Raw genomic sequence first — 25,439 nt, forward strand, 5'->3', positions numbered from 1 at the left:
CATCCATCCTGCTGGTTTCTGTGGCCTCAGCGGCAAGGTCCCCTTGAGTCGTGCATGAGTTTGACAATCTGCAGTGCTCTGTTTCCTTGGGTCTGTCTAGCTAAAAACCAGTCAGTGCTGCTGACCTCGCTGACTCTCTCTCTCTGGCGGCCACCCTGGACAGCCCTCGGCACAAGCGGTAAGGCCCATACTCCACCCTCCGGGAGCTCCACGGTGCCCAGCCCACCTTGCTCCGGGACATCCGGAAGAGAAACAGGATGACCAAGTAGACGGGATAGACGACCACACTGGACACCAGGCCGACGGCAACTGTGTCAACACTCAGCGGGATCAGAGCGGACACAGGACCCGTGCTGCATGGCAGGAGAAAAGAGAGACCCGGGCTGGGTCAGGCTGGAGGGCGGGAGGGGCCCCCTGGACCCTAGCAGCGTGGCACCCACCTGTAGGCAGCGTCTCCCACGACCCCGTACCACACGGCGTTGGCGCCCAGGAAGAGGCAGAGAAGGAGGACACAGCAGGTGGCCCTCTGGACGCGCGTGAAGCGGCTCCGAGGCGGCCGGTCCCAAAGGGACAGCCAGATGTGCTTGTCAAAGAAGCCACGCTGCAGCTCAGCCACTAGGAGGCGCCGGAACCGCCGCAGGGCCACGTCACCTGGGCAGAGGGCAGGGGAGGGCTTCAGGAGGGCAGAGGCACAGGGCCACCCCTCCAGGCTGTTGGGGCGGGGACGGGCAGGGCCCTTACTTGCTGCCAGCACATCCTTCTCCACGAGGCCGCCGTTGGCCTCAGTCTCCACCGAGAGCCAGTCATTGACCAGGAAAAAGGTGCTGCGGGCATTCTGTAGGTCCCTGACGATGATGTGCTGCAGGAACCAGGCGGGGCTGAGCCCTGAGGGGAGGGGGGGGGCTGAGTCAGGCAGGAGGGCGCTGGCGGGGTGCCGGTGGGGCAGCCGCAAGCGCCCCCACAGACCTTTGTTGTCGTGCCACACGCGGATCCTGCGCACGCTGCCCAGGCTGTGCGGAGTGGCGATCTGGAACACGTCCAGGCTGTTGCGACGGAAGGCTCTGTCCCCGTCCAGGTGCCGGTGGCCGCTGCGGCCCTCCGCCCCATACAGCATGATGCCCACGTGTGCCGTGGTACCTGCGGGTGGGCAGACACATAGACCAGACACGTGAGCCTAGGCATGCCTTCCTTCATCCACCAGATGCGGGCGGTCCTGGCTCCGCACAGACCCACGTCAGCTACCTCAGCGCGCCAGAGACTCGGCCCCCATGGCGCGCATGCTTGGCATCCGAGCGGCTTAACCGAGTGACTGCAGGAGGCCCAAATGTGGCCTCGAGCTCTCTGGTCCGCTCTGGGAACGACGGACCAGCGCTCCGACCGGCGGCCCGTCCCCACGCACCCGCCGGTTCCCTGCTCCCATCCCAGGGATAAACGCGCACAATGTTTTACAGAACTGGGTCCTCCAAAGGGTGAAAGCACAGGGAAGACGTGAAAACTGGTAGCACGGGGAGAGGAATTCTGATCAAAAGTCACTGGGCACGTGGGCACTGTGGAGGGTTCACCTCAAACGTTCCCACGCAAACAAGGACAGCAGTCAGGAGAGAACGGCTGGGGCGCAATGCGGCAGGTGCGGGAAATCCTGCAGCCACGTGGGGGCACCGTCCAGACCACGAGACAAGTTTTGCATCAAGAAACCGAACGCTTTGGTTTCCAGTGTGTCTAACATCCAAGTCACGCTGTCCTCGCTCGCTATGGGTACCGTCTTCCCAGTAACGGCTCGTGCCCCCTGCACGGACTGTCAGCTCGCTCATGTGGGCAGGCCCCGCGCCCGGGTGCCCTACGCGGCCAAAGAGCCCCGAGAAGCCTGACGAGCTCCTACACACAAAGCAGTGGGTAAACCAAGCCCTGGGTCTGTCGTCTACAAGGGACAGTGAGCCAGAAAGAGCAAGCAGGGGCGGCCCGGGGGCCTGGATGAGGGAGCCCGTCCCTCACCTGAGCCTCGGCCCCAGCCGGTCTTGACCAGGATCTCGTACTTGAAGCGGCCCGCCTTCCCGCAGAAAGGGATGACGCGGACCCGGCTGACGTCCAGCTGGTCCAGCTTACGCAGGATCACGGCCATGACCGCATAGGTCACCAGGCACACGGAACACGTCAGCAAAACGATGTAGTTCGTGCCTGAGGCTGGCTCCTGGGGAGACAGAGCCGTCAGGCCCGGAGGCACAGCCCACGCCCCACCTCCTCAGGACAAGGAACGTGGTGCCACTCACCGGGAAGATGAAGTGGATGTGGCTGGGGGGCACAAAGAGGCTGGCCCCGAAGGCTGTGAGGTGGCGGGTAAGGCAGACGGCCTGGCTGGGCGAGGTCTCCTCCAAAGGCACAAGCCCCTCCGTCCTCCACATCATGTCCTTCTCACTGAAGTACTGGCATAGGGACGCGTAGAGGCCCACGGTCACTTCCAGCGCTGACCAGTGGAAGTGGCTAGTCAGGTTCAGGTAGTAAGTCCCGCCTGGGTCTCTGGTCCTGGGAAAAGTTGGGGGAGTGTCACAGCCAGACGCTGCCCGGCCCCAGGCTCTGAGTGACAGTGATGTTCTGGCCCCCAGCCTCTCGGCTGAGCTACCCCCACCACGTGTTGACAGGGCAGCCCACGTCCCAGTCCTCCTGCCGCCACACCTGTTCCCGTGGGGAGCACACATGACCTTGGCATGCCCGGACCAGACCATGTTCAACCCTGCCCTCGGAGACCAGCCCCACCCCACCGATGGGTCCTCTGTGGCAGGGCATGTACTCACCCCGGGGCAATGAAGAAGGTATAGGGCCTGTGGTCGTCGCCCATCAGCTGCTCCAGGCTGATCCTCCTGCTGACCGAGCAGTTGTGCTCGTTCGGCCGGGGCGCCGAGTGCAAGTACACGGCCAGGTAGGGCTCGGGCTCCTCGGGCAAGTAGTGCTCTAGCAGCACAAGCACAGGGTCGGATGGAAGCCCTAGGCTGTTCATGCACACCCCGGGTGACACCCACGGGAGCCCTGTGGGGCCCTCCCCGCTCCTGGGGGCTGGAGAGCTGGAGAACTCTCTGTGCTGGGGCTGCACCTGCTCTGCCCTCATCCCTCACCACCCTCGGGTCAGGCCCCCAGCAGCCCGGCGAGCGGGAGGCAGGCTTCACTGAAGGCCACAGAGTTGGGGGGGTCCATGACAAACACCGGCTCACACCCCCCCCCCGCCCCCAGAGAGACCGGGCCAAGGCTGGGAGGAGGCAGCAGCCAGGAGCGCCCCGCCCCTGGCACCCACCACTGAGCAGCGTGTAGGTGAGCTGCAGATGCAGCCCGGCGGCGGGGTTGCTGTTCTCAGGAGTGACCACAACGCTGACCGAGGCCTGGGGCTGCACGACGGCAGAGCCGGCTGGGGTCGGGGGACGGCCCCGGGCGGCCTGGTCTGAGCTGTTGGGCACTTTCACGGTGATGGCGCGCTCCGAGGCCAGCTGCCCGATGGGGATCTGGGCCCCAGCCTGCGTCTGGAAGGCCATGGAGGCCACCTTGGTGGAGACGGTGTAGTTGCTGATGTAGCCGAAGGGGAAGGGATTGGAGTCGACAAGGAACATGAGCTGCACCACGTCACTGAGGTTGGACAGGGCCCCGCTGAAGGCCGCAGGGATAGAGAAGTGGCAGCCGGGAACCGAGGCGTTACCCTGGCACAGCAGGCTCAGTGGGTCTGAGCGCTTGCCCTGAGCCACGATCTCCTCGCCCGCCAGTGTCAGGGGCTCCTCATTGAGGACTCGGGAGCGCATGAGGATGCACATGAGAGCCGAGGAGAGGTGATAAGCTCTGGACGCCACCATGAGCGAGGGCGGCTCTGCACCCAGCTCTGAGGGCTGTGGGCCCTGCATGTCCGCACTGGCCAAGTGGATGAGGTCGCCTGCGGGAGCGGGAGAGGTTGTGGGGGTCGCTTGTAGGGGAGAGGCAGGAGGAGGCTGGTGGGGGGGGGGTGCCGCACACACCTGCCCAGCCCTCACCCACACCTGTGATGTTAAGGATGCTGTCGGCGATGCCCGTGGGCGTCCCGGTGCCGGCGGCAGTCTCGGCCTGCAGGATGCGCATCATACCCTCAAGCTTGTGCAGCGTCTTCTTCAGGCAGGAGCCGCACACCAGCTCCCTGCTGGACACCTGCAGGGAGGCCGGCACTGTGTTCTGCCCTGCTCCAGCCCGGCTGAACAGGGCTACTCCCCCTCTGGCTGCTCAGCCCAAGCTTAGCTCCAGCACGCTGGCCATGCTGCTGGGCGCCCACTGTGGCCATGGCCTTTTCCCCAAGCCCCTTCATCTTGTAGCTGGAAAAGCCACCCCAAATGTGGGTTCCACCCACATACCTCCTGGCTGAAAACTCTTCCGTGGCTTCTCCCCACCCACAGACGAGGTCCAGCAGAATGCCACCCTGTGTCCCACCCCAAGCCACATACATGGCCACGGGAACCACATGTCACAGGGCTCCCCACCTCCCTGGGAAGATTCTCTGTACCTTTCTCTGCTAAAGGCTCTGCAGCAATTTCCCAACCCTACTGAAAGTGGACTCAGCCCTGCCCAGTCCAGTCCCCGAATCCTGGATGACGGTGGTGGTAGCTCTCAGGGTCTGCCGCGGGGCCTGAGCTCCCCCGTACCGTGCACTGGGCCAGCGCCGCCGCGATCTGCTGGATGTCATCCACGGTGTTGACCCGCAGGGAGACCAGGGTCTCTGTGACGTTCTTGCGTATCTGGGCTTGCAGCTGCCGCCTGGCATCTGACTCTGCTGCTGCAGCCACAGCTGGATCGGACTGCGGGCAGCAAGCACAGGGGAGCCCTGAGTGGGCAACGGGCGGCCCCACCAGCGGTGACGGCAGGCGCCGTGCAGGCCGTCTCAGCCACCATGAAACTCAGGTGGTGGCTCAAGCCCTGTTGGGGGCTTTCCCAGGACTCCTTACAGGGGGTGGGCACAGGGGTGGGGGAACCCACAGGTGGAAACAGTGGAGAACAGAGGTTGTTTCAAGGAGACACACCAGGGGACTGATCATTCGCAAGACCTCGGGGACTGGCCTGGCCCCACCCTCCCACTGAGGAAAGACGAGAGAAGGGGAGGCCTCACCCCCGCGCTGGCCTCATTGAGCACAGTGATGAGAGCCAGCGAGTACTCGATGACGTGCTGGGGGTCAGCCTGTCTCAGTAGCCTGGGCAGCATGCTCTCTGTGAGGCTGTGTAGCCAGGTCATGAGGTCCGAGGGGCCTCCTGGGGGATCGCCAGGAGGCTCTGGCAGGGTGATGGCCAGAGAACTGTGTGCAAAGGCCCCCGGTGAATGAGTGGCAATCCCCGCTCCCACCTGCCATCTGCCCTGACCTCCCTGCCCGGGCTCACCTGTTGAGGGCGACCACAGCCGCACCCAGCTGGTCCTGCACGACCACGGCCAGGCCCACCTGGAAGTGGGGTGCGAACCCAGGCGGCAGCACTGCTCCATAGGAGGAGAGGCTGCCCCTATACACGCAGAACTCCTCGCAGTGGCCCTGCCGACAACGACGCAGTAGCAGGGCGTATACCAGGGGGGCGCTCGCGTCTTCCGTGTCCTGCCAGCCTGCAGGGGCCCCCACAGTGTCAGCCGCGCCCCCAGAGTCCCGGCGGCCCATACGCCATGCCTCCCCACCATCCGCAGCCACGCTCACCTATGCACTCGAAATGCACCTTGGTGGTGAGGGCGCGCACGGCGTCCAGCGGGAAGAGGCGGCAGAAGCCCCCGCGCGGGGGCCGGTTGGCCGAGAGACGGATGGAGGCGCAGCCCTCCTCCTCACCCAAGCGGCCCAGCACCGTGAGGGTAAATGTGTAACCCTCGCCATCCCGCAGCACGCCGCGCCGCAGCACCAGCCGCATGCCCGAGCTCCCCGTTGACGTGGTCGTCTCGTCCAGCACCAGTGTCTGGTTGCTGAAGGTGCGCGCGGCCCAGCGCTGCAGGGCGACACGCAGAGCCTGCGCTGAGGGGCGGAGCAGCCGCGCCCCGCCCCCACCCTGTCCTCTCCCCGAGGCCCCGCCCCCTCCCTCCCCGAGGGGGGGGGGCCCCCCACAAGCTCGCTCACCCCCCGTTTGGAGCCCCTGCTGCAGTTGTCACAGCGGCCCTCCAGGTACACGTAGGAACTGCGGCTTACTGCGTACACCGCCTGCGCCTTGCAGGACACGCACTCCAAAGACACGATGGGTACCCGGCCCCTGCGAATCAACACCTGGGACAGGGTGGGATCACAGGGAAGCTATGACCTGAGCCAGGCCCTCTGCTCCTGGGGCCCAGAGCCCTGAGTCTGCACAATGCAGTGGGGCCACGGTGGGGGGGGGGTGGCTCACGGGGGAGCTGGGCCTCTGGCCTCTGCCTTAGTACCGTTCTAGTTGGGAAACCTCCTCTGGGCCCAGCCAGCTCGTTAGCCTAAGGTCCAGCTTCCCAAGGCACTGTGGGCTCAGCCCTCACCCACTACGTTCAACGGGTTTTGTGTCTCCCAGTCTGCGGGATGGTGGTGAACAGCCAAAAGGACAAGAATCCACACTGGGTTTCTTTTCTGTAGCCCCCAAGGCCCAGCATGGGCCTGGCACACACAAAGCCCTCAGGTGCTCACCCACAAACAGAACGGATGGGTGAATGCCTGTGTGGGGACAGAGCAGCTGTGCACAGCACGGCCCTGAGGTCCCTGCCACCCTGGGACGGGGCCCACCTCAGCCAATCCAGGCCCTGCTCTAAGCTCCCACCTCGCCGCACAGCCCCTCTAGACAGGCTGGCTGGAAGAGCCTGATGCTGGGGACAGACAACCCTGTGCTGGGCACCAGCAGAGCCTAGCACACTGGCTCCCATCAGCACACCTCACCCAAAGGCAGCAGGGATGGTTGCCCTGGGGTCACCCGCTCTGTGGTCCTGACCAGAAGCACCACAACATAGGAAACCCTCAGAGTGTTCTGTGCTCCCTGGGGGCAGATGGCCCTGTACGCTCCGCCCTCCCTGGCAGCTGTGTCCACCCTGGGGGCCCAGGGCTCTGCCTTGCTGGGCTAAGGACCAGGCCAGCAGCACCCACCGTCTGGTTGGTGGCCTCCTCCTTCCGGCCCGCCTTCCACACGGTCAGGTTGAAGGTGTACTCCACGCCGGCTTGTAGGCGCTCCCGAGGGACGGTGACCAGGCTGCTCCCCCGGGGCCCGAAGGTCAGGGTACACCCACCAGTCTCACTCTGTAGCCACAGGGGAGAGGGCGTGAGTCCCTGGATGGCTTCAAAGCAGAGCTGGGAGAGCCCCCTCCCTATGCTGGACTCAGCACGAACGACCGAGGGGGCGGGGGGGGGGGGGGGCAGGGGACGGCCATGCCCCACAGTGCACCTGACCTGTGTCGAGGCCACACAGGCCCAGTGGAAGCTGAGTGGTGTCTGGTCACCATCCTCCAGGTTGGGATCGTAGGATTTGCTGCCATCTAGCACCAGATCCTGAGTGTCTGACCACACGCGGTACGAGCCGCCCTCGATGATGGGCACCAGGCGCTCAGGCACCACTGTCACATTGGCTTGGATGCTCCGAGCCAGTGGTGTGTCCCCAAATGACACCATAAACACAAAGCAGTAGTGGCCCACAGGCAGTGCCAGCCGTGGTACCACCAGCTGGGGCCGGCTCACGTCCACACTGGGCAGGGCCACAGGGGCCATGCGCCCAGGCCACTGGCAGCTGGGGGCACGGTACACCTGCCAGTGGTACTCGGTCTGGTAGGTGACACAGTCCCGCAGGTTGACGTGGGCCTCCAGGTAGTTGCGTTGGGAGCGCCGCATTAGCACCTGCGGGGGCAGGGCCACATCCACCTCGGGCTCCCTGCAGGCCAGCACGTGGACGGTGACCGTAGCCTGTGCCACGAAGAAGCTCACCAGGTTGGAGGCATTCACCTCCATGCGGTAGTCCCCGGGCCGCAGATAGGAGTGTTCAGCCCAGGGCTCCTCCGTGTCCTCCACTGGGGCCCCATCCCCGAAGTCCCAGCGATAGGCCACACGCCGGGGGCTAGGGCTTGTGGCGGCCTCGAACCGGGCTGAGCGGTTGGTAAAGCAGCGGCCGCTGCGCAGCACCACATGCTGGATGGCGTCCTGGACCTCCGTCACAAGCGTGAGGTTCACCCCGCCCAGCTCGTTGAAGGCACGCACATGGATTTCCAGCAACCCCGCAGCCACGGGGGTGTAGGTGACATCACGGCCCGACAGGATGACCAGCGAGTCCCCCTGGACCTTTTGCAAGGAGAAGTACCACGCGTAGGCCACACGGGACCCCCGCTGCACCCGGGCTGTGAAGTTCCTCTCTGTGCCCGTGGGGATGCCTGGCTCGCAGCAGTTGGGCACCTGGAGCCCACCCACGGCCTCTAGCACTAAGATGCGCACCTGGGCCTGGGCCCGGCTCACATGGTTCTCAGCCTGAACGCTCACCACGTAGTCCCCAACCCGGAGGAAGCTGCGGGAGAAGTGGGGCCCAGGCAGCACCTCCATGATGGCCCCGTTGACCTGCAGATGGAAGCGCACGGCGGAGCCAGCAGCCAGCACGATCTGAAAGTGGACCAGCTGCCCGGGCTCTGCCACCTTGCTGTCGGACCACAGCACCAGGCCCACAATGGGCTCCTCCACCGTGAGCTCGTGGGTGGCCAAGACCCAGCTGACCGCGTTGGAGGCGTTAAGCAGAATGGAGAAGGTGCCGGCGTCACGGAAGACCACGGCAACGTGCTGGCCGTGCCTACTGCCACCCAGCACTGTCCAGCACCAGCTCACATTGGTGCCTGAGTCCAGCTGTCCCCAGAAGGGCACAGAGGAGCCGGCAGCCACAAAGCTGCGGTCCGGATCCCTGGTCTTGATGCTGAGGCCGCTGACGGGCACCTGCACGGCCACCTCAAGGGTGGCATTGGCTGAGCCCAGCTGGTTCTCAGCCGTGACCATGACCAGGTACAGGCCGGGGCTGGGGAAGGCGTGGGTGGTGGATGGCTCTGGGGTCTCCCAGCTGCGTCCTCCCTCCAGGGACCAAGTATAAATGACGCCACTGCCACCAGCTAGCTCAGCACAGAGGGTGATGCTGGCATTGACCGAGGCTGGGTTTGGGGAGGCGGTTGCAGCCAGCCAGCCCACAGGCTCCACGAAGTCCACGGTGCGGTTGGCCAAGGCACTGCCCAGCATGTTGGCAGCCCGCAGCTGGATGTGGTAGGTGCCGGCCTCGAGCACGGTGAGCGAGAAGGTTTTGCCGCTGCCAGTCAGGGCCGGGCCGCATTCCCGCTGGGCGGCCCAGCTGTAGGAGACGTTGGTGCCATCCCTGACCACGGCCTGCAGCTGCAGCGTGCGGTTGGTGGGAAAGCAGCAGCCGCCTCCGCCCCCCACCACCTGCAGCCCTTCGATATGCTGCAGGACGTAGATGAAGATGCTGTCCTGCGCGGCGCCCACCCTGTTCTCAGCGGTAACGATGATGGTGAAGGTGCCCACCGAGCGGAAGGTGTAGGAGATGGTGGGGCCCCCAGGGATGGGCGTGCAGCGGTCGCACAGCACCCAGGAGTAACGCACGTCACTGCCGGCCTCCAGGGACGTGGTGAAACTCACGCTGCCGTTGAGGGGCACCACTGTGCGGCTGGCGTTGACGCCAAGGCCCCGCACGCACTGCTGCACCGTGACGTTCAGCCACGCCTCTGCACGGCTCACCTCGTTCCACGCGCTCACCCTGACAGCAAAGTGGCCCGTGCTGTTGTAGGCATGGGTGACCGTGGGGCCCTCGAGGCGCCCGCCGTCCCCCAGTTCCCACAGGTAGGTAGCGGGGCTCCCGCGGCCCACGGCACAGAACAGGTAGGGCTGCTGCAGCTCCAGCACGCCAGAGCCGTTGACCTGGATGCCCGTGAGCTCCACGGGCTCCTGCACCTCCACGAGGGCAGAGTCGTTGGCAGCTGAGATGTTGTTGGACACAGCAACTGTCACGAGGTAGGAACCTGGGTCTGCGTAGGTGAACGTGGCCTCAGGGCCCCCGACACGGGCAGCGTCCTCAGTGCCAGAGTCCCAGGTGTACCGGTACAGGAACGGGGGCCAGGCACGAGCCACCAGACGGGCCTCCTCCCCGAGCCGCACAGACTGCCTCTCAGGCCACAGGGTCACGTTGCCCACCTCAGGCTCCACGCACACACTGGTGAAGTAATGGGCCTTGTTCACGCGGCTTGACAGGACCAGCGCCAAGGGGAACGTCCCGCTCCGTGTGAAATTGTGTATCACTGTTGGGTCTCCCGCGATGGTTGTGTTGGATGAGCCGTCCCCGAATGTCCAGTCGAAGACATAGTGGGCCGGGTCCCCAGTGACATGGGCTGTGAACCGGGCGTGGGGCTGCATGGCGATGCAGGCTGCCGGCTCGATCCGTAGCACCTCCAGGACGAAAACGTGCACGGGCCGGCTCAGGGTGAGGTGGCCTGTGGGGCTGGACACTCCCACAGTCACTGTGCAGTTCTGGGCCCGGAGATACACGTGCTCCACTGTGGCCTCGGGGCCCGTGAGCACCGTGCCGTCTCCCATGTCGAAAGTCCACGTGATGTTGTCTCCTGACTCCAGTGTGGCACTGACCGTCACAGGTGCGCCCTGCTCTACAGCCGGGCTCAGGCTCACGCTCAGGCCCCGAAGCTCCTCAAAGACGCGGACACTGAGGCAGGCTGCCACACTGCTCACCGTGTTGTTGACCTTCAGATGGATGCGGTACACGCCCCTTGAGGCGTATGTGTGGTTGACCTCTGGCTGGGGCTGCGTCACAGCTGGAGAGCCATCCCCGAAGTCCCACGTGTACAGGATGCCCCCAGGTGAGGGCAGTGGGTGTGGGGAGAAGGTGACAGACTGGCCAGCCACCAGGATGCGGCTTCCCACAGCCACGGCCACGGCAGGTAAGGTGGTGCGCACGCTCACGGGCACTCGCTGCGTCAGGTTCTCGAAGGTGTTGGACACCAGCAGGGTCAGGTTGTATTCGCCTGGGGAACAGGCCCGAGTAAGGACGAGGCCAGGGCCACTGCCACTAGCAGCTTGGCGAAGTCACTACCTAACCCCATGTTGCTGCGCACCGGGGCCCCTCGGGACGACAGAACAGGGCCCCGGGCAAAATGTAGAGGGAGAAGGTCCCTGGGCCCTGCCCTGGGGGTGTTCGCAATGAGGTGTGTACGGGGCGCCATCAGCACTGGGCGAGACGCAGGGCTTAGGCAGGAACGGGAGGAGGAGCAGACCCTCTCTGGGTAAGAGCGAGTGCCACTGAGAGGCACAGGTAGGGGGGGCACCGAGGTTTACTCTGTATTCTGCGTGTGAAGCTTCTCAAACTTTAAAAATAAAAGGTAACCCCCTTCTTCCCCCAAAAAGGGTCTGAGTAAGGGCCGAGGGAGGTCGTTTCTGGCCAGGAGACTTGAATCATGGGGCTCAGCAGCCCAGTCCACCCCTTACCCCAGACACCCCTCCTTCACCCTATTCAGGACCCCAAGCCATCAACCCAGACTAGACAGAGGGGACTGTCCCCACAGCAGGTCGGTGGGCCCCAGCCCTCACCTGGGATAGCATAGCTGTGCGTGGCATTGTGCTCCACCAGCACCTGGGCCACTGTGGGGTCTGGGACCTGGAAGGACTCATTGTACGGAGGCTTGAACTGGCCAATCACCTGGTCCCCGTCCCCAAAGGTCCACCTACCAGGGCAGCAGGAGGGCCATGAGCAGGCTGGGGGTGGGTGCACATCGGCCCAGCTGCACCCCCTCCCCACTCCCAGGGTCCCAGGCACCCGGCACCTCTGGGCAGGTGAGGAGGTGGAGGCTGGGGGGAGAGCCTGGCACCAGCCCCACACGGGTGTGGCCCACCCTGCTGCCCACCGGGCCAGGCGCACTCACAGAAAGGCCACCTCCACAGCTGAGTCCACCAGCACGTGGGCGGCCAAGGCCAGGGTGGCATTGGGGGGCAGCACGGGCGGCACTGCAGACACCCAAAGGCCCCTCATCCTGTGCATCCGCTCCACGGTAACATTGTAGTTCACGGTGACGTTGCTCACGTGGTTGGAGGCCGTCAGCTGCAGAGACAGGGAGCGTATGTGGGCTGCTGCGGGTGGGGCGCAGGCCACGAGGCAGCACAGAGCCCTCCCCCCGCACTCACCCACAGCCAGACGAGGGGTCCTCGGGAGCAAAGCAGAACAGAAGGCAAAGGTGAGCGCCGCACGTCCCAGCCCACCCCTGCCCCCACTGGTGCCCCCCACCCACCGAGAGCTTGAAGACCGCGGCGCTCTGGTAGATGACATTGAAGACCACGTTGTGGAAGGTCAGGGACTGCTTGTCATCAATGGTCCAGCGGAAGACCACATCTGAGCCAGCTTCCACCACGGGGCTGTACCTCTGCAGGAAGGGCACAGTGTCGGCCAGCCCCGGGGCTTTGGTGGCCAATTCTGCCCTAAGCCCATGTCCCCCCCACCCAGACATGCCTCCCGGTGGGGCTTCCCGGGCTGACTTCAAGACACCACGGGGGAGGGGGAAGCCAGAGGGGCCACAGGGTGTGGCGCTGAGCTTGGACCGACATGCACTCCAACCTCTCAGCCCCTCACTTTTCCTATCTGGACAGCGACCCAGTACCAGCGACGGAAAGAGCCCACCATTTCTGAACCTCCCTACAGCCTGTCCCCAGGTTCCTGCATAGGCCGCCTGGGATGGCACATGAGTCTCAAAGGGCCCTGTGGTTTTGGAGGTTCACCCCCGTCAGCCAACAGAATGGGTGTGACCAGGGGAAGTTGAGGCACATGACTGCATGAGTGGTAGGGGTCAGAAACAGCCCTTCTCACGGGCCCTGTGTGAAGGCCACGGAGCTGTGGCTGCCTGGTGTGGGGGGACAGCCCGGGACAGGGAGCACCAGACCCTCAGAAAGTACTCCCTTCAGCCTGGCGGGAACACAGCAGGGCCCTCGAGGGCACGCTCAGGCTTGATGAGGGTGGCAGCGGGCACAGGAATGCTGCGGGCTTCTCGAGAACGGCGGGGCGGAACGCAGCACCGTCAGGGCTGCTGCTTTAGTGGGAACTCTCAGGGACTTAGGAGCCACCCAGCAGAAGCTGCCTAAAACCAGCCACAGAGGCTGCTGTCCCGAGGCCAAGCTCCCCCTCGCCGGGGAGGGGCTGCTCTCAGCACGGGTCCCTCTTCTCGGGGGAGCTTGGGGCAGGCCGGCCGGCCCCACTTACCACCAAGACGCCCTGCAGCACGCGGGCTTCGGGGCTGGGAGTGGCACGAAGGCCACGGATAGGCTCCTCGGCCTTCACCCGCAGGCTGAGGCTGGCCTGGCCGGCGCCATTCTCCACCACGACCTCGACGGCGTGCTCGCCCTCGCTCAGCCCAGGCAGTGGCAGCACGGAGAACAGGGTGGAGTTGTCCTCGAAGGCGCAGCCGGGCACCAGGGCAGCCACCGCGGCAGGGCAGGTGGGTTCGAAGGGCACACTGACATTGCCCCCGGGCCAGTGGGCTGTGGCTGTGGTGTTGGTGCCGGAGTCCGCCTGCAGCACCAAGGCTGAGCCGCTGGTGGGCACATAGAGACGGCCGTCCTGGGGCGTGGGATGGGCCACCCGTAGCCCGGCCACCGGCGAGAGCACATCGAAGCTGCAGGACAGGTTGTGGGTACACACACTGTTGCGCACCGTGGCCCGCACCTCATAGCGCCCCGGCCGCCGCAGCCCTGGGTTGGGCCGCAGGCCCAGCAGGGGGGTGAGGCGCTCTGTGGCGGCGAGTAGCCGCAAGGCGCAGGCCGGGCCAGCTGGGGCTGCCTCCAGCTGAGTGGGCAGGTGGGCCAGCCAGGCCGTGGCAGTGGTGGAGAAGTATGGGGCCTCGGTGCCAGGGGCACCCAGGGCCGGCGGGCAGCGCAGAAGGGCGCCTGGGCCAGCGTCGTGCTGCAAGGCAATGAGGTCACCGGGAAGCAGGGGGCTGTCCTGGCCATGGAAGGTGACCTACAGGAGACAAAGGCAGGCTGCATCAGGTCCTCACAGTGGACCACCCTGGTCAGGGGGCTGCAAGGGAGCAGCTGGGCAGGGTCCACCTGGGGTAACCCGGACTCACACGCACTCTGCCGGGCCTCATAGGGGCCCCCCAGGTACTCAGGGCAGGGATGGACGGGACAGGCTCTGGGACAGGGTTGTGCGCAGAGAGCAAGGATGCAGGCGGGGCGGGTCCCGGACAGGGCGGGACCTCTGAGGGACACTGCGGCCAAAACGAGCGGAAAGGCCAGCGTAGGGCAGGGGCAGGGGCAGGGTGTGCCGTGTGTGTGGGCGGGCAGCAGAGCGGGAGACAGATGGCACCAGGCCGGTGACACATACTGAGTACTGGGCAGGAGGGCCCGGCGGCAGGGAGAAGAGGAGCTCTTTCCACAGTGCACAGGAGGCCCCGGTGGCTCCCGGCCCTGACGTGGACCCATTGGCACAGGCCCGGGGGTGGCAGGGGTCATCCAGTGGCAGGTGGAGACTAGCTCGGGGACACCAGCGTCCTTCTGGGGTGCACGCAGGGATTGACTCAGTCGGGCTCTCCAGGGACCTGCTCTCAGGTTCCCTGCTGCTTCCTGGGGCCCCTGCAAGGAGAAGAGGGGTGTCGGGGCCCTGGCCCACTATCAAGCCACAGTCAGGGGCGCCCCCACGATGACACAAGGCCTTGCCAGGCAGCACCCTGGCCCCCAGCATCACTCCTCTACCCCCCTCCCGGCCCCCCAACACTGAACCAGCTGACTGACCCAGGCGAGCCCTACACAGGCAGTCCTGCAGATCCCGAGCCTGAGTTGGTTTCTCTGTGGACACCACTCTGTCCACCTCAAGGCTGAAGACCTGTCCAGTGGCCAAGGGACCAGTGCTTGTGACCGCACAGACACCCTCCCTCCCCAGGACAGAGTCCCACCTGCTTCTGCTGTAGGCCGGAACACTTGCAGCCGCAGCTGGGTGGGCTGGCGGAGCTCCTGGGTGCCAAACTCGGCCACAGTGAGGAAGGCTTCCCTGCTCACGCCCAGGCTGGGGAACACCATCACCTGGGGGGACGGGGCTGCTCAGCTCCACAGACCCCGACCCCCAGCCAGCCCAGCCCTGCCGGCTCAGAGGGGAAGGAGCTACCAGACAGGGCTTTACACTGAGGAAGAGTCACTCAGCATGAGAAATCAGGTCAAACCACCTAGGACCAAGCAGGACCACCACCTTGTTTTGTGAAAAAGCCCACAAACACTCAGAGAGAAGGCTCAGGAGCATTCAGGGCTCTCAGATACTGGGAAGAGGTGCTGCTTCTCTCTGCAAGGTGGTGGGTTTCCTACAGCATCTCTACTGGGCACACAGGACATTAGGAAGGCCCAGAAAAAAGAGCTTATTTTTAAAGAAACACAGCAGCCAGACCAAGGCTCAGTCTCCAGACTGTGTCCTGGAGGGTCCTGGGGTCAGCCTACCTCGACAAGCTCCTGGGGGGCCAAGAGGGCCACCTGCTGTGCCAGGGGGCTCAAGGGTCCCTGCAGGTCCCCCATGGGCGCTCCCACGAGGAAGGTCTCCGCGTCCCACACAGGACCTGGGATGGCAAGTGTGCAATGACGAGGAGAGCATCAGGGGCCCGAGGCGGAGCCGGACCTGGGACTGAGCCCCCCAGCGGTAGCCTCAGACAGCTACCCCCCAGCTTTGTCTGTCTCACTGGGTGCAGGCTCTGCTCGGGACCACAGGTGCTCAGTGACACCTAATGGACCCTGAACAGCTAAGGAATGAGCCTGGGATGAGGGATGTGACTGTCCTGGCCAGGACAGGAGGAGCCCCTGGGACACCCAGGAGACCCTGCACGGTGGGGGGGGGGGGGGGGGGGGCGGCAGTCCTGGTCCAGGACAGAAGGTGACCCGCAGCGCCTCCAGGGGCCCCGGCGCACCTCCAGGCCGCAGCTCACAGACATAGCTGTGGGGCACTGAGCACAGGTCCGTGTTGCACTGCCCCGCAGGCCCGAGCCGCACACAGCGCTCAGCCGTGGCAGGGTGCGGCTCCCCAGGCAGCCAGTTCTGGCAGCTCTCCAGGCTGAAGGCCTCGTCCCGCACCGTGGGGCCCGCCTCCGCCCCCTCCACAGAGGAGAAGCCAATCCACACATCCAGGCTCCTGCAGGCAGGCGGAGGGGAGAGTGGGCGCTCAGGGGCTCCCCGAAAACAGGCACCCCTCCATCTGCCCTCTCTCCGGGAGCCTGCTCCTCACGGCAGCCCCTCAGGGAGGCCGTGCCCCGTCCCCATCTCTAGATGGGGAAATTGAGGCTCAGAGAGATGACCTGGCAAGCAAGGCCACATCAGTGTCCACATAGCAGCCATGCCTGGGGCCAGGGGCCCAGCTGAGGGCTCCTTGCAGGGGGAGGCTTCAGTCTGGCCAAAGGCTGTGTATTCTGTGACAGGTCTCTGGGTGTGGGGGCCCCCAGGGGGTGGAGTCGGTTGAATGGCCGACTCTTGGTTTCGGCTCAGGTCATGATCTCAGGGTTGTGAGATCGAGCCCTGCATCGGGCTCTGTGCTCAGCGGGGAGCCTGCTTGAGATTCTCCCTCTCCTCCTGCATCTGCCCCCTTCCCCTTCTCTCTCTCCCTCCCTCTCAAATGGATTAAAAAAAAAAAACTTTAAAAAAAAAAAGCAGCTCTGGGTGTAGGTTTTGGTGGAACAAAACACCTGCATCTCAGCCCCCCGAACAGGCTACTCCCCACAGCTCTGCCAACCTAGGAAGACCCTTCTGGAGGGAGGGCTTCCAGACACATGGAAGGCACAGGCACTGGGGCCCGGCTAATGCCAGTTAACCAGGTGGGCCTTGACCGTTCTGGGCCTCGATTTCCCCTTCCGGACACCGAGGGTGTCCAGGGTATGATCCACAGTCTGGTCGGCCCCTTCCCACACAGGGACACAGGGAGAAATGGGCATCTGGCCTCCGGCCGCAGCAAGCGCTGACGGCTGGGGGGAAGGCTGGTACTGGCTACAGGGAAGCACATTTCCTCTCAGGCCTGGGGGGCCAAGGGCAGCCTCCATGGTCACACCAGAACCAGCCCTACCCCTGCCAGGAGGGGCTCAGCAGGGGACAGCAGGGGACACCAGGGGGTGGGCAGCCTGTGGACCCGGGATGCATCAACCCTACCCCCACGCCCACCTCTCTGTGCGGAGAGCTGATGGGAACGGCGTCAGCTGAGCAAGACGGGGCTCTGTGGCTGCAGTCAGGCCCGCCAGCTGGATGTGGCTCCTCCAGCCACCCCCACCTGTCCTCCTGATCCTCCTCAGGCCTTAGGCTCTGTCTCCACCCCAGCATTCCGGGGACCCCACCTCACAGCCTCTCGGGGGGCAGTACCTGGTGACCTGGGAGACCAGGAAGTGCTGGACGGCGGGACTGTCCACCATGGCCAGGGCGGCCCCGGCCCAGGCCCGGCACTGCTCCTGCGCCTGCAGCCATGCAGCCTTCTCTGCCACCAGGCGGTAGCAGTGCCCATTGCCGGGGAAGATTGCAGTGTCCGAGGGGCAGAGCGGATGCACCACTATGGGGTCGGCAGGCAGAGAAGGAGGCATCAGTGTGTCCCCAACCAGGACCGCCCCACCCACACCAGGGGAGGGACGACCCAGGCCCGGGGGCAGCAGGGCACCCACCTCGGGCTGGCTCCTCGCCCACAGCCACAATGCTGTATGTGGCTTCGAGGTCCGAGCCGCCACGATTTCGGACACCAAGCTTGAGGGTCTCGTCACTGCGCACCGAGACGTGACACGTGAGCTCCAGGGCCACGGGGGCCGCCTCCACCTGCACCTCGGCCCCCAGCCGGGCGGAGCCGGCCCCCAGGGCCAACACAGCCGTCACGTGATAGCGGCCGGGCAGCACGTAGCGGTGTGTGGTGGCAGGGCCAGCAACGTCCACCTTGGAGGAGCCGTCGCCGAAGTCCCAGTGTGTGGAGCTGACAGGCAGGGAGGCAGTGACATGGAAGGCTGCTGGCTGGCCAGAGGCCAGGGGTCCCTGAGGCCCCACCAGGGCGGCCCCCGGGGAGGCAGGGAAGATGTTCCGGAGGAGGGTGGGACCCCTGCAGGCAGGGGCGAGGGGTGATGGGGTGCTGGAGCAGAAGGGCAGGCAGGCCGAGGAGGCGTTGGGGGGCCGGGCCGCCCCGCACAGGCACCAGCCCTGGTCTGAGAGGGCCCCAAGGCCCTGGCCGGCCGCGAAACAGAAGGCACTGCAGGCCGCAGGTGTCAATGGGCCCTTGTGGGCAGCTGAGAAGGCCGCCAGCACCGCAGCGCCCGAGCTGTTGTCAGGAAGGCAGGCGATGTACTCCTCACCTGGACGGAGCAGACAGGCTGGTCCCCGGCATAACCCCGCTCTGGATCCCACATCACATCACCCCGCTGCTCTCGCCACCTCCCACCTGCACTGGCCCCTTGGCCCACAGGGCCCCTCCAGACCCCCAACCCGGTCTGTCTCAACCACCGTGACTACTGTCCACACGCCTTCCAGCCCCACCCACCCCCACCCAGGCTGGTGACCCCGGAGCACCTACAGGGACCTGCCCAGCAGGGAAGGCCCCAGCTGGCCCCGCTCCAGCCACACTCACCACAGCCACCATCCAACAAGGGGACACCGAGGAGGGGTCGGCCAGCTAGGGGGCCGGGCCCGGCACATGTGGCCGCCTCGGGCTGAACCACGCGAACCTGCCGCTCCTCCACCCAGCGAGGCAGCCACGCCAGACCACAGTCACACTCCAGCGGGTTTCCGCTCAAGTTTCTGCGGGAGGCGCAAGGCCGGGCGCTCAGCGGATGGCAGGGCAGGTGAGGGGGCCCCGAGGAAGGGTCTCTGCTGGCCTCAACGCAAGGAGCAGGGGCCTGGGGTGCCCTCACAAGCACAGCACCCCGCCATCCCTGTGGCAGCGCCGGGCCCCGAAAGAGCTCTGGTGGGCAAGCACACAGCGCCCAGCGCCTGGTCTCAAACAGGAACAGGCACGGAGACCAGGTAAGGAGGGCAGGGAGGGTAACTGGGGGGGGGGGGGGGGGGTCGGGCTTGGCTACTGACACCCACCAAAAACAACTTACATTTCACTTAAATTAAATAAATTAGCAAATATTCCTTCTTCTAAAGTAGAAATCTTGTTGTTACTTATGTCCCTGGAAGAAAGGGGGGGATTCAGCAAGGTCTGAAGGAAGCCCCCATAACAGAAATGGTGACAGGCAGCCGCCACCTGCCCACCCCGTGGAATCACACAGCCCCCTGGAGCGGATACTTACAGCTCTGTCAGTGCGGAGAGGTTCGCCAGGAGCCCCATGTCCAGGGCCCGGAGCAGGTTGTGGGAGACATCTCTGGGGAGCAAGGTGGTCACTGGTCAGTGCCAGAGCCCCGGACAGGGCACAAAGCAGACCCAGGCCCATCTCCAGAGGCTCCCCCACACCCTCCAACTCCCTGCTCTTGAGGCCAGGATAGAGGATCCAAATGAACAGAGCAGGAGAGGGCCAGGAGCCCTCAGGACTCTGTCCCCGCCCTGCCCCACTCCCCTCCTCTGCCCAGTCCCCCGCCCCCCGCCCCAGCAGTGCCATCCCACATAGGGCCTGAAACACACCACAGCAGCCCAAGGGTCTCCAGGGCCAGAGGCCTCGCTGCTGCCGGCTTGAGGGAGGGCTGGCCTCTGAGTGCCAAGACACAGTGGGGCACAAAGACCAGATAAGCTCATCTCAGAGCTACGGTGACAGGCCACAGTAAACACGAGGTTAACAGGACCCCAGGACAAACACCGGCGTGGTCTACAAGGTAACACACAGGTTCAACGGGAAGCATAGCTGGGCAGGAATCAGGGAGGCCGGCTGAAAGGGGAGACGTGCACTGTGTCCGACCGCGCTGCTGCGTTGGGCGGACCCTCCAGAGACAGGCGGGCCCCACCAGAGTCCACACAAGGGCACAGAGGACCAGGAGTGACAGCAGGCTCTCCATAAACCCCAGGAGGTTCAACACCAGCTGGGATGGGCGAGTGTCACAAAGCCCGAAGCCAAAGGTGACAACTGACGGGAAGAATACAGGAGAGCATCACACACTTCTCCAAGCGTCAGGCACCAGCAGCAATCAAACAGCAAAACCAGAAGATCCAACTACAGAAAAACACGCAACCTCCACACAAAGCATCATAAATAAAACCAGACAACAGGCCGGGAAGCGTGCTACCAACTTCCAGCGGGGTCAAAGGCTCCGGCGCCCTTTCTGCACGCACCTACCAGACAGCTGCTCCAGCAGGACCTGAGAAGGGGCTGGTGCGAAAACAAGGTCCTCGTGGGAGAGCTGAGGTGCACACACAGGCCCCTGAGGACATGGGGGCGGTCCCAGGGCTTCGCAGGCTGGGATGCCTGGAGCAGCACCCCGGCCTGGCTCATGATGCTGCAGACCACGTCTGGAACCACGCTCAGGAAACGACCCCCACCACAGCCTGACCGCTGCTTTACCCGGGAGGCCTGCTGGCCACACAGGTCTCATGGCGACCAACAAGGGCTAGAGGCTGAGAACTGGGCCTTCGCCAGGCCACTCTGCCAACCTGGCCCCCAACACAGCCAAGGGGCCGCCTGGAGGGGCATCAGCAGCATACTGTGGCCCAAGTGGGAAGCCAGGCCCAGAGGGGCTCCCATCCCCCTGGAGGCGTGGGGCGGGTAGGGCTGGAGCTCCTGTTGGGAGCAGGTGGGGCTGGGGGCCGAGGCAACCAAGCAGGAGCCAGGGCGGCTAACTTGGCAAAGTTCAACTTCCAGGCAAGAGGTTCAAAAACGCAGCACAAGCTGGAGCCTCATTTGGCAGGGGGCCCCTAGCCCCAAGAACCAGGGTCACCACGGACGCCCCTCCCCTCATCTGTGGGGAGAGACAGGATTTACAGTGGCAGCAACCAGAGCCCATCAGTCGATCGGTGGGTGCAGCCCCCTCAGCACAGACACAAGAGAAATCCAGGTGCAAAATGCAGCCCCTCCCCCTGCAACTGTTCAAACTAAGATCTATAAAGAAAGTGCCAGAAAGGGTGCACCATAGCAGCTCCAATCTGGAGAGCACGCGAGTCCCCTGAGTTTTCCACCCTCATTTTGCCCTTTAAGTAGGAGAAATAGGGTAGGAGTGGATGGACAGGCTGCCCCGGGGGCCTGGAGTGGGAGTTTCAGACGGGAACGGGCGGCGGGCGGTGAGGGGGCTGGCAAGGGGGGCCAGGAGCCCCACTGGAAGAGGAGGTTGGGGCAGCAAGGCCGCCTCCATTCAAGAAGTGGCACTCTCACTGACCATGGGCTCGGGCCAGAGTCCTGCCCCATCCCAGCTCGGTGCTCTGGACAAGGTGCTGGTCTCAGCGAGCCTCTTGGCTTCCCATCTGGGGGGAAGGTGGACACACAGAGAGACAGCGTGCATGTGGCCATACGCGCAGGTCCGTCTCCACCCAGAACCTGGGTCCCAGGAACTCCACGGCTGGAGAGGCCTTTGGGGGTCAGGGCCCATGGGGACAGGGTTTTCTGGCTAGGTTGCCTGTGCCCTCCACAATGGAGCCGAGACTCCCCTGCCCCTTCTCACACGTGGCAGAGAAAGGGTGCTTTCTGATGGGTCGGGCTGGGCCTTCCTCTAGGGTACGCTGCCCGCCCTGTGTTCCACAGGCTCACCCCAGCTGGCCCGCTCCCACTCCCAGGGTAGGGTGGGCAGGCCAGGAGACCAGGGAGAGGTTGGCCGGACTCCCACCCAACTGGTCAAGCACAATGCTTTGGAGTGGCAGTGGCTGTGGCAGGAGAAACTTCAGCTAGACCTATGTAGGAACCTCCTAATGTCTGTTCTCTGAGGAAGAATCAGGTTGCAGGGGCACAGGAAGCAACAGAGAGATGATCCAGAAAGATGGGGCCTGGGGGCGGCAGGACATGAGGGTGAGCATAGGCATGAGCCCCACCAGGGGTTCCCAGGAGAGCTTCCCAGCTTGGGCCTCAAGCAGAAGACAAAAGAAAGAAGGAAAATCCCTAAAATGTTTTCCACATCCCATTTTTCTGGAAAATCCATCATGAGTGGCAGCTGCTGGGAACCGCCCATGGTGCCTGAGAAACCAGGGCAGCGGGTGGGCGGGGCAGGTCAAGCTCAGCGTCCAGGCCACTCAGCCAGCACCCACCCTGGCCCGTCAGGACATCGCTGACCCTGGCCTCACTGGCCCGTAGCTCTAGGCCATCCTCGGGCCAGTTAAGTCCTCTATCCAGCTCTGCGTGGCCCAGCAGCCCCATTGAGGCTCCCCTCCCCTGCATGCGGAAGGCCCCACGTCAGTCAGTCATGGGCACTGGCCACATGCTCCCTGCTCTCCAGGGCCCACTTGAGCCCCGCCCCCCCAGCACTCACCTGGGCCTAGCCTGGCCCCTGGTGCACAGAAAATATCAACAGGCTCCCCAGGATCTTCCGCAGCCAAGGTCCCGTGCCCCAAGGGCATACCAGGCCCCGAGTCCCAGCCCCCCAGCGTGCCCCAGGGTGTGGGAGCGTCTATGTGGGCCAGGCCATGGGTAACGGTGTACACTGGGAGAGATGGGAAGGGCAGAGGGGACCCTGAGGGGGAGCTCTGGGGGTCACTGGAAGGAGGACATGGAAAGAGAACACTGGTAGGGTCCTCACCCAGTCCCACACCCCCCAAGGTCCTCAACAGCCATTTGTCCACATTTATTCTTGCCACCAATGTTCTGGGGGAATGCCAAGGAGGCCTCGGCCAGCCCTCCCCCCCAGGTGACATCATCACAGTCTGACACCCTGCCCCCACACCGGTGTTCCCCAGGTCTTACAACTGCAAGGAAGAGACACAGCAGGCCCAGGGAGCCGCCGAAGGAGCCCAGCACAGCCCAAGCCACAGGGGCTGGCCAAGCAGCGGCCAGCCCCTACTGGGAGGAGGGCCAGCAGCCTGGCTGGACAGTACCCCTAAGAGGTCCTGGGCCAAGCAGGGCCCACCCTCTGGGCCAGTTAGATACTCCCCAGCCCCTCCAAGGCCCACACAAGCAACCTCCACAGATCCCCAGGCCAGGACTGGAGGGGTCAGGCCAGCTTAGGGAGGAGGTGGGTGACCTGGGGACCCACACACCACCAGGGGACAGGCACACACCCACGACAGCATAAGACATATGTCACCTCCCCAGGCACCAGGCATCAGGTTGAGAGGCTGGCCTTCCTTCTCCTCCCCCACAGTGACCCAGTAGTCCACTGGGGAGCCCAGGCTGTCCCCCATGCTCCCCCTGCCTTCCAGACCAGATATCTTCATGAGGGGGGACACCAGCCTCCCCTGGGGTACAGGCCCCCAACGGCATGTCCCAGAATGTCTGGGTCTGCTCTTTCCTGCTCCAAGCAGAAGCCTGGTGGAGGGTCCTTGCTTCCACCACCAAGCTAGAGGTGCCCAGCAGAAGGTGCTGAAGGACCCCCATCGGAGAGGCAGCTCCCCCATGCCCTCCCCACACAAGGCTCAGCACCTGCGTCCTGCCCCTGCTCACATTTCAGGGTCCCAGCGGGGAGAGGTGAGAAAGGGCTGCACCGGAAGAGGGGAGTGGATCAGGGTACATGAAGTTAGAAGCCAAGGAGAGGGTGGTCACAAGCAGGTCTGGTGTGTTCCTGAGCCTGGGGTGGCTCCAAGAGCAGTCTACCCTTCTAGAGCTGAGGAACTGGAGGCCCCAGAGAAGCTGGGACCGACCTGCAGCCCTGAGTGGCCTCAGTTTCCTCCTCTGCCAGGGAGAGGAGTGGCTCGTGTGCCCGTTCCCCAGTCCAGATGCTGGGCGGGGTCTGGGGGCCAGCCGGAGCCCCCAAGGAAACATCTGCACATTCCAGACACGTGTGGTCAGCGGCGGGGGCGAGTGCCAGGCCCCAGCCCGTCACCCCCACCCCTGCGCTGGCCGCCACGCTGGAAACAGGGCTTGGGGGGAACGGGCTCCAGAGGGGCCGCTGCAGAGGTTATGTAACCTGCTCATCCCGAGCCAGCAGCTGCCTCCTCCCTCTGGCAGGACGGGACAGCGTGCTGGCGGGAGAGAGGGTACCCCCCTCCCCATTCAAGGCCCAGGGCTCCATGCTGCTCCCTCCACCACGGGGCTCCTGGAAACACAGCCTCGGCTGGCCTGTCCTTTCCCTGGAGGCACCGCCAGCTCTGGGGAGAAACAGGTTCTCCTCAGCCCAGCAAGGAGGACCCCCAACACATCCCCTCAGGAGCCAGGCCCAGGGAAAAGGGGAGAAGCTACAGTGCTGAACCTACCCCCCCAGCCCCCCGCCCCAGGCCCTGGGGCCGGCGACGCCACAGCGCCCCCCCTCCCCACCCCAGCACCAGGGGCAGGCCGCCGGGAGCACCGAGCCAGTTTGAGTGTAATAACCTCATTCTGTTTTCATTCCGTCTATTTATGGTGAGCAAGGCTGGCTTCCAGGGCCGGAAATGATGATGTGTAAATTAATGAATTCGAGTTTAGGAAGGAGCGGATTTGAAGACAAACATGCGGACAGGGCCAGCTGGGGAGAGGGCAGAGGCAGGCTCTCCGGGGAGGGGCCCGCTGGCCCCAGGGCAGCAGCGAGGGGCTGTTTCAGCCTCCAAAGTGAGGAGGAGAGGCCTGCATGGGAACCTCCCAGATCCAGGAGGTGGCCCACGTTTCACAGCATTTTGTGGGGGCCCCCAACACCGGAGCTCTGCCCCTCCCACTGCTGAAGTTTCACCAGGATGGGGCATAGACAGCTGGTGTGGTGATGCCGCACGCAGGCCAGGACAAGGAGGGGAACTCAGACCTGCAGAAAGGAGACGAGCGAGGGCATCCTCCACATCGGGACAGAAAGATCAACCCGCCCCGAGGCAGCCACCTTCAGAGCATTAACAAGACAGGGTGGAGCCCCCTCCCAGGAGAGGGTCTAGCATGCTCCTCCCCCTGTGGCTAGGGATTTGGGGTCCCCTTCAGGGCAAGGGGAGCAAAAGCACTGTACCCAGTACACCGAGGGTACCCAGTCTCCCCCCAGATCTGGCATCTGTATTCAGCAGCTGCTCTTAGACCTGTCACAGCCAGGCCAGGAGCGCGCCATCCCATTTTATAGGTGGGAATGCAGAGGCTCAGGGAGGCTGCCCTGCTCGTCCCACCATCACCACCCCAGAGTCAGGAGACTGAAGGAGGAAGGCTGGGCTCTTCCCCACCCTGGCTGGGGGGCTGGCACGTGGCCTCTGGCTTGCCAGGGGCAGAGACATCAGTCCAGTGTGGCTAGCCAGCCCATCACCCCCTCAGCTGCCAGGCATGGCCAATGGCACGAAGCAGCCTGACCCCAGGGCTATACAGCAGCTTGCAGGCACCGGACCCTGGAGGCCAATCGTACTGTTAGCCTTGTCCTGAGCACTGGCCCTCATTCCCTGCTTCCAGCAGAAGGAAAAGCTGGCTTCTGGCCCTGCCTCAGGACAAAGCCCTTTCCAGGGGGGCCCCATAGCATCCTTCAGGGCACAGGGGCTGCTAAAATCAGGGACACCACACTTGGCCAGGCCTGGGCCCA

The 25,439-nt window shown here is 64.6% G+C and overlaps 1 protein-coding gene across 6 annotated transcripts in view; it reads right to left on the reverse strand.

The window, feature by feature from the left end:
• The window catches only part of PKD1 (polycystin 1, transient receptor potential channel interacting), a 40,862-nt gene that overhangs the window by 8,155 nt on the left and 7,268 nt on the right, over positions 1-25,439 (reverse strand). For 3 of the 6 annotated variants that reach the window (XR_003523340.2, XM_027613503.2, XM_027613504.2), the window contains exons 2-30: positions 19,214-19,285; positions 19,022-19,093; positions 18,547-18,716; positions 17,603-18,274; positions 17,310-17,493; positions 15,878-16,098; positions 15,417-15,532; positions 14,885-15,011; positions 14,317-14,564; positions 13,195-13,950; positions 12,233-12,364; positions 11,870-12,045; positions 11,538-11,671; positions 7,359-10,975; positions 7,059-7,208; positions 6,081-6,224; positions 5,673-5,952; positions 5,371-5,584; positions 5,105-5,288; positions 4,644-4,796; positions 4,011-4,155; positions 3,284-3,907; positions 2,790-2,946; positions 2,268-2,520; positions 1,993-2,188; positions 967-1,137; positions 742-885; positions 441-651; positions 227-353 (exon numbers count right to left, since the gene is read on the reverse strand). Coding sequence is in view for 5 of the 6 variants with exons in the window: in XM_027613503.2 (XP_027469304.2) it covers positions 227-353; positions 441-651; positions 742-885; positions 967-1,137; positions 1,993-2,188; positions 2,268-2,520; positions 2,790-2,946; positions 3,284-3,907; positions 4,011-4,155; positions 4,644-4,796; positions 5,105-5,288; positions 5,371-5,584; positions 5,673-5,952; positions 6,081-6,224; positions 7,059-7,208; positions 7,359-10,975; positions 11,538-11,671; positions 11,870-12,045; positions 12,233-12,364; positions 13,195-13,950; positions 14,317-14,564; positions 14,885-15,011; positions 15,417-15,532; positions 15,878-16,098; positions 17,310-17,493; positions 17,603-18,274; positions 18,547-18,716; positions 19,022-19,093; positions 19,214-19,285 (9,850 nt within the window). In the remaining variant the exon portion in view is untranslated. Of the gene's footprint in view, positions 1-226; positions 354-440; positions 652-741; positions 886-966; positions 1,138-1,992; positions 2,189-2,267; positions 2,521-2,789; positions 2,947-3,283; positions 3,908-4,010; positions 4,156-4,643; positions 4,797-5,104; positions 5,289-5,370; positions 5,585-5,672; positions 5,953-6,080; positions 6,225-7,058; positions 7,209-7,358; positions 10,976-11,537; positions 11,672-11,869; positions 12,046-12,232; positions 12,365-13,194; positions 13,951-14,316; positions 14,565-14,884; positions 15,012-15,416; positions 15,533-15,877; positions 16,099-17,309; positions 17,494-17,602; positions 18,275-18,546; positions 18,717-19,021; positions 19,094-19,213; positions 19,286-19,542; positions 19,603-25,439 lie in introns of those variants that run through there. The other 3 variants (XM_027613506.2, XM_027613505.2, XM_027613507.2) reach the window with 3 other exon arrangements.

The sequence above is a fragment of the Zalophus californianus genome, chromosome 10 (genome assembly GCF_009762305.2).
Source record: "Zalophus californianus isolate mZalCal1 chromosome 10, mZalCal1.pri.v2, whole genome shotgun sequence".
In the NCBI taxonomy this organism is placed as follows: Eukaryota; Metazoa; Chordata; class Mammalia; order Carnivora; family Otariidae; genus Zalophus; species Zalophus californianus.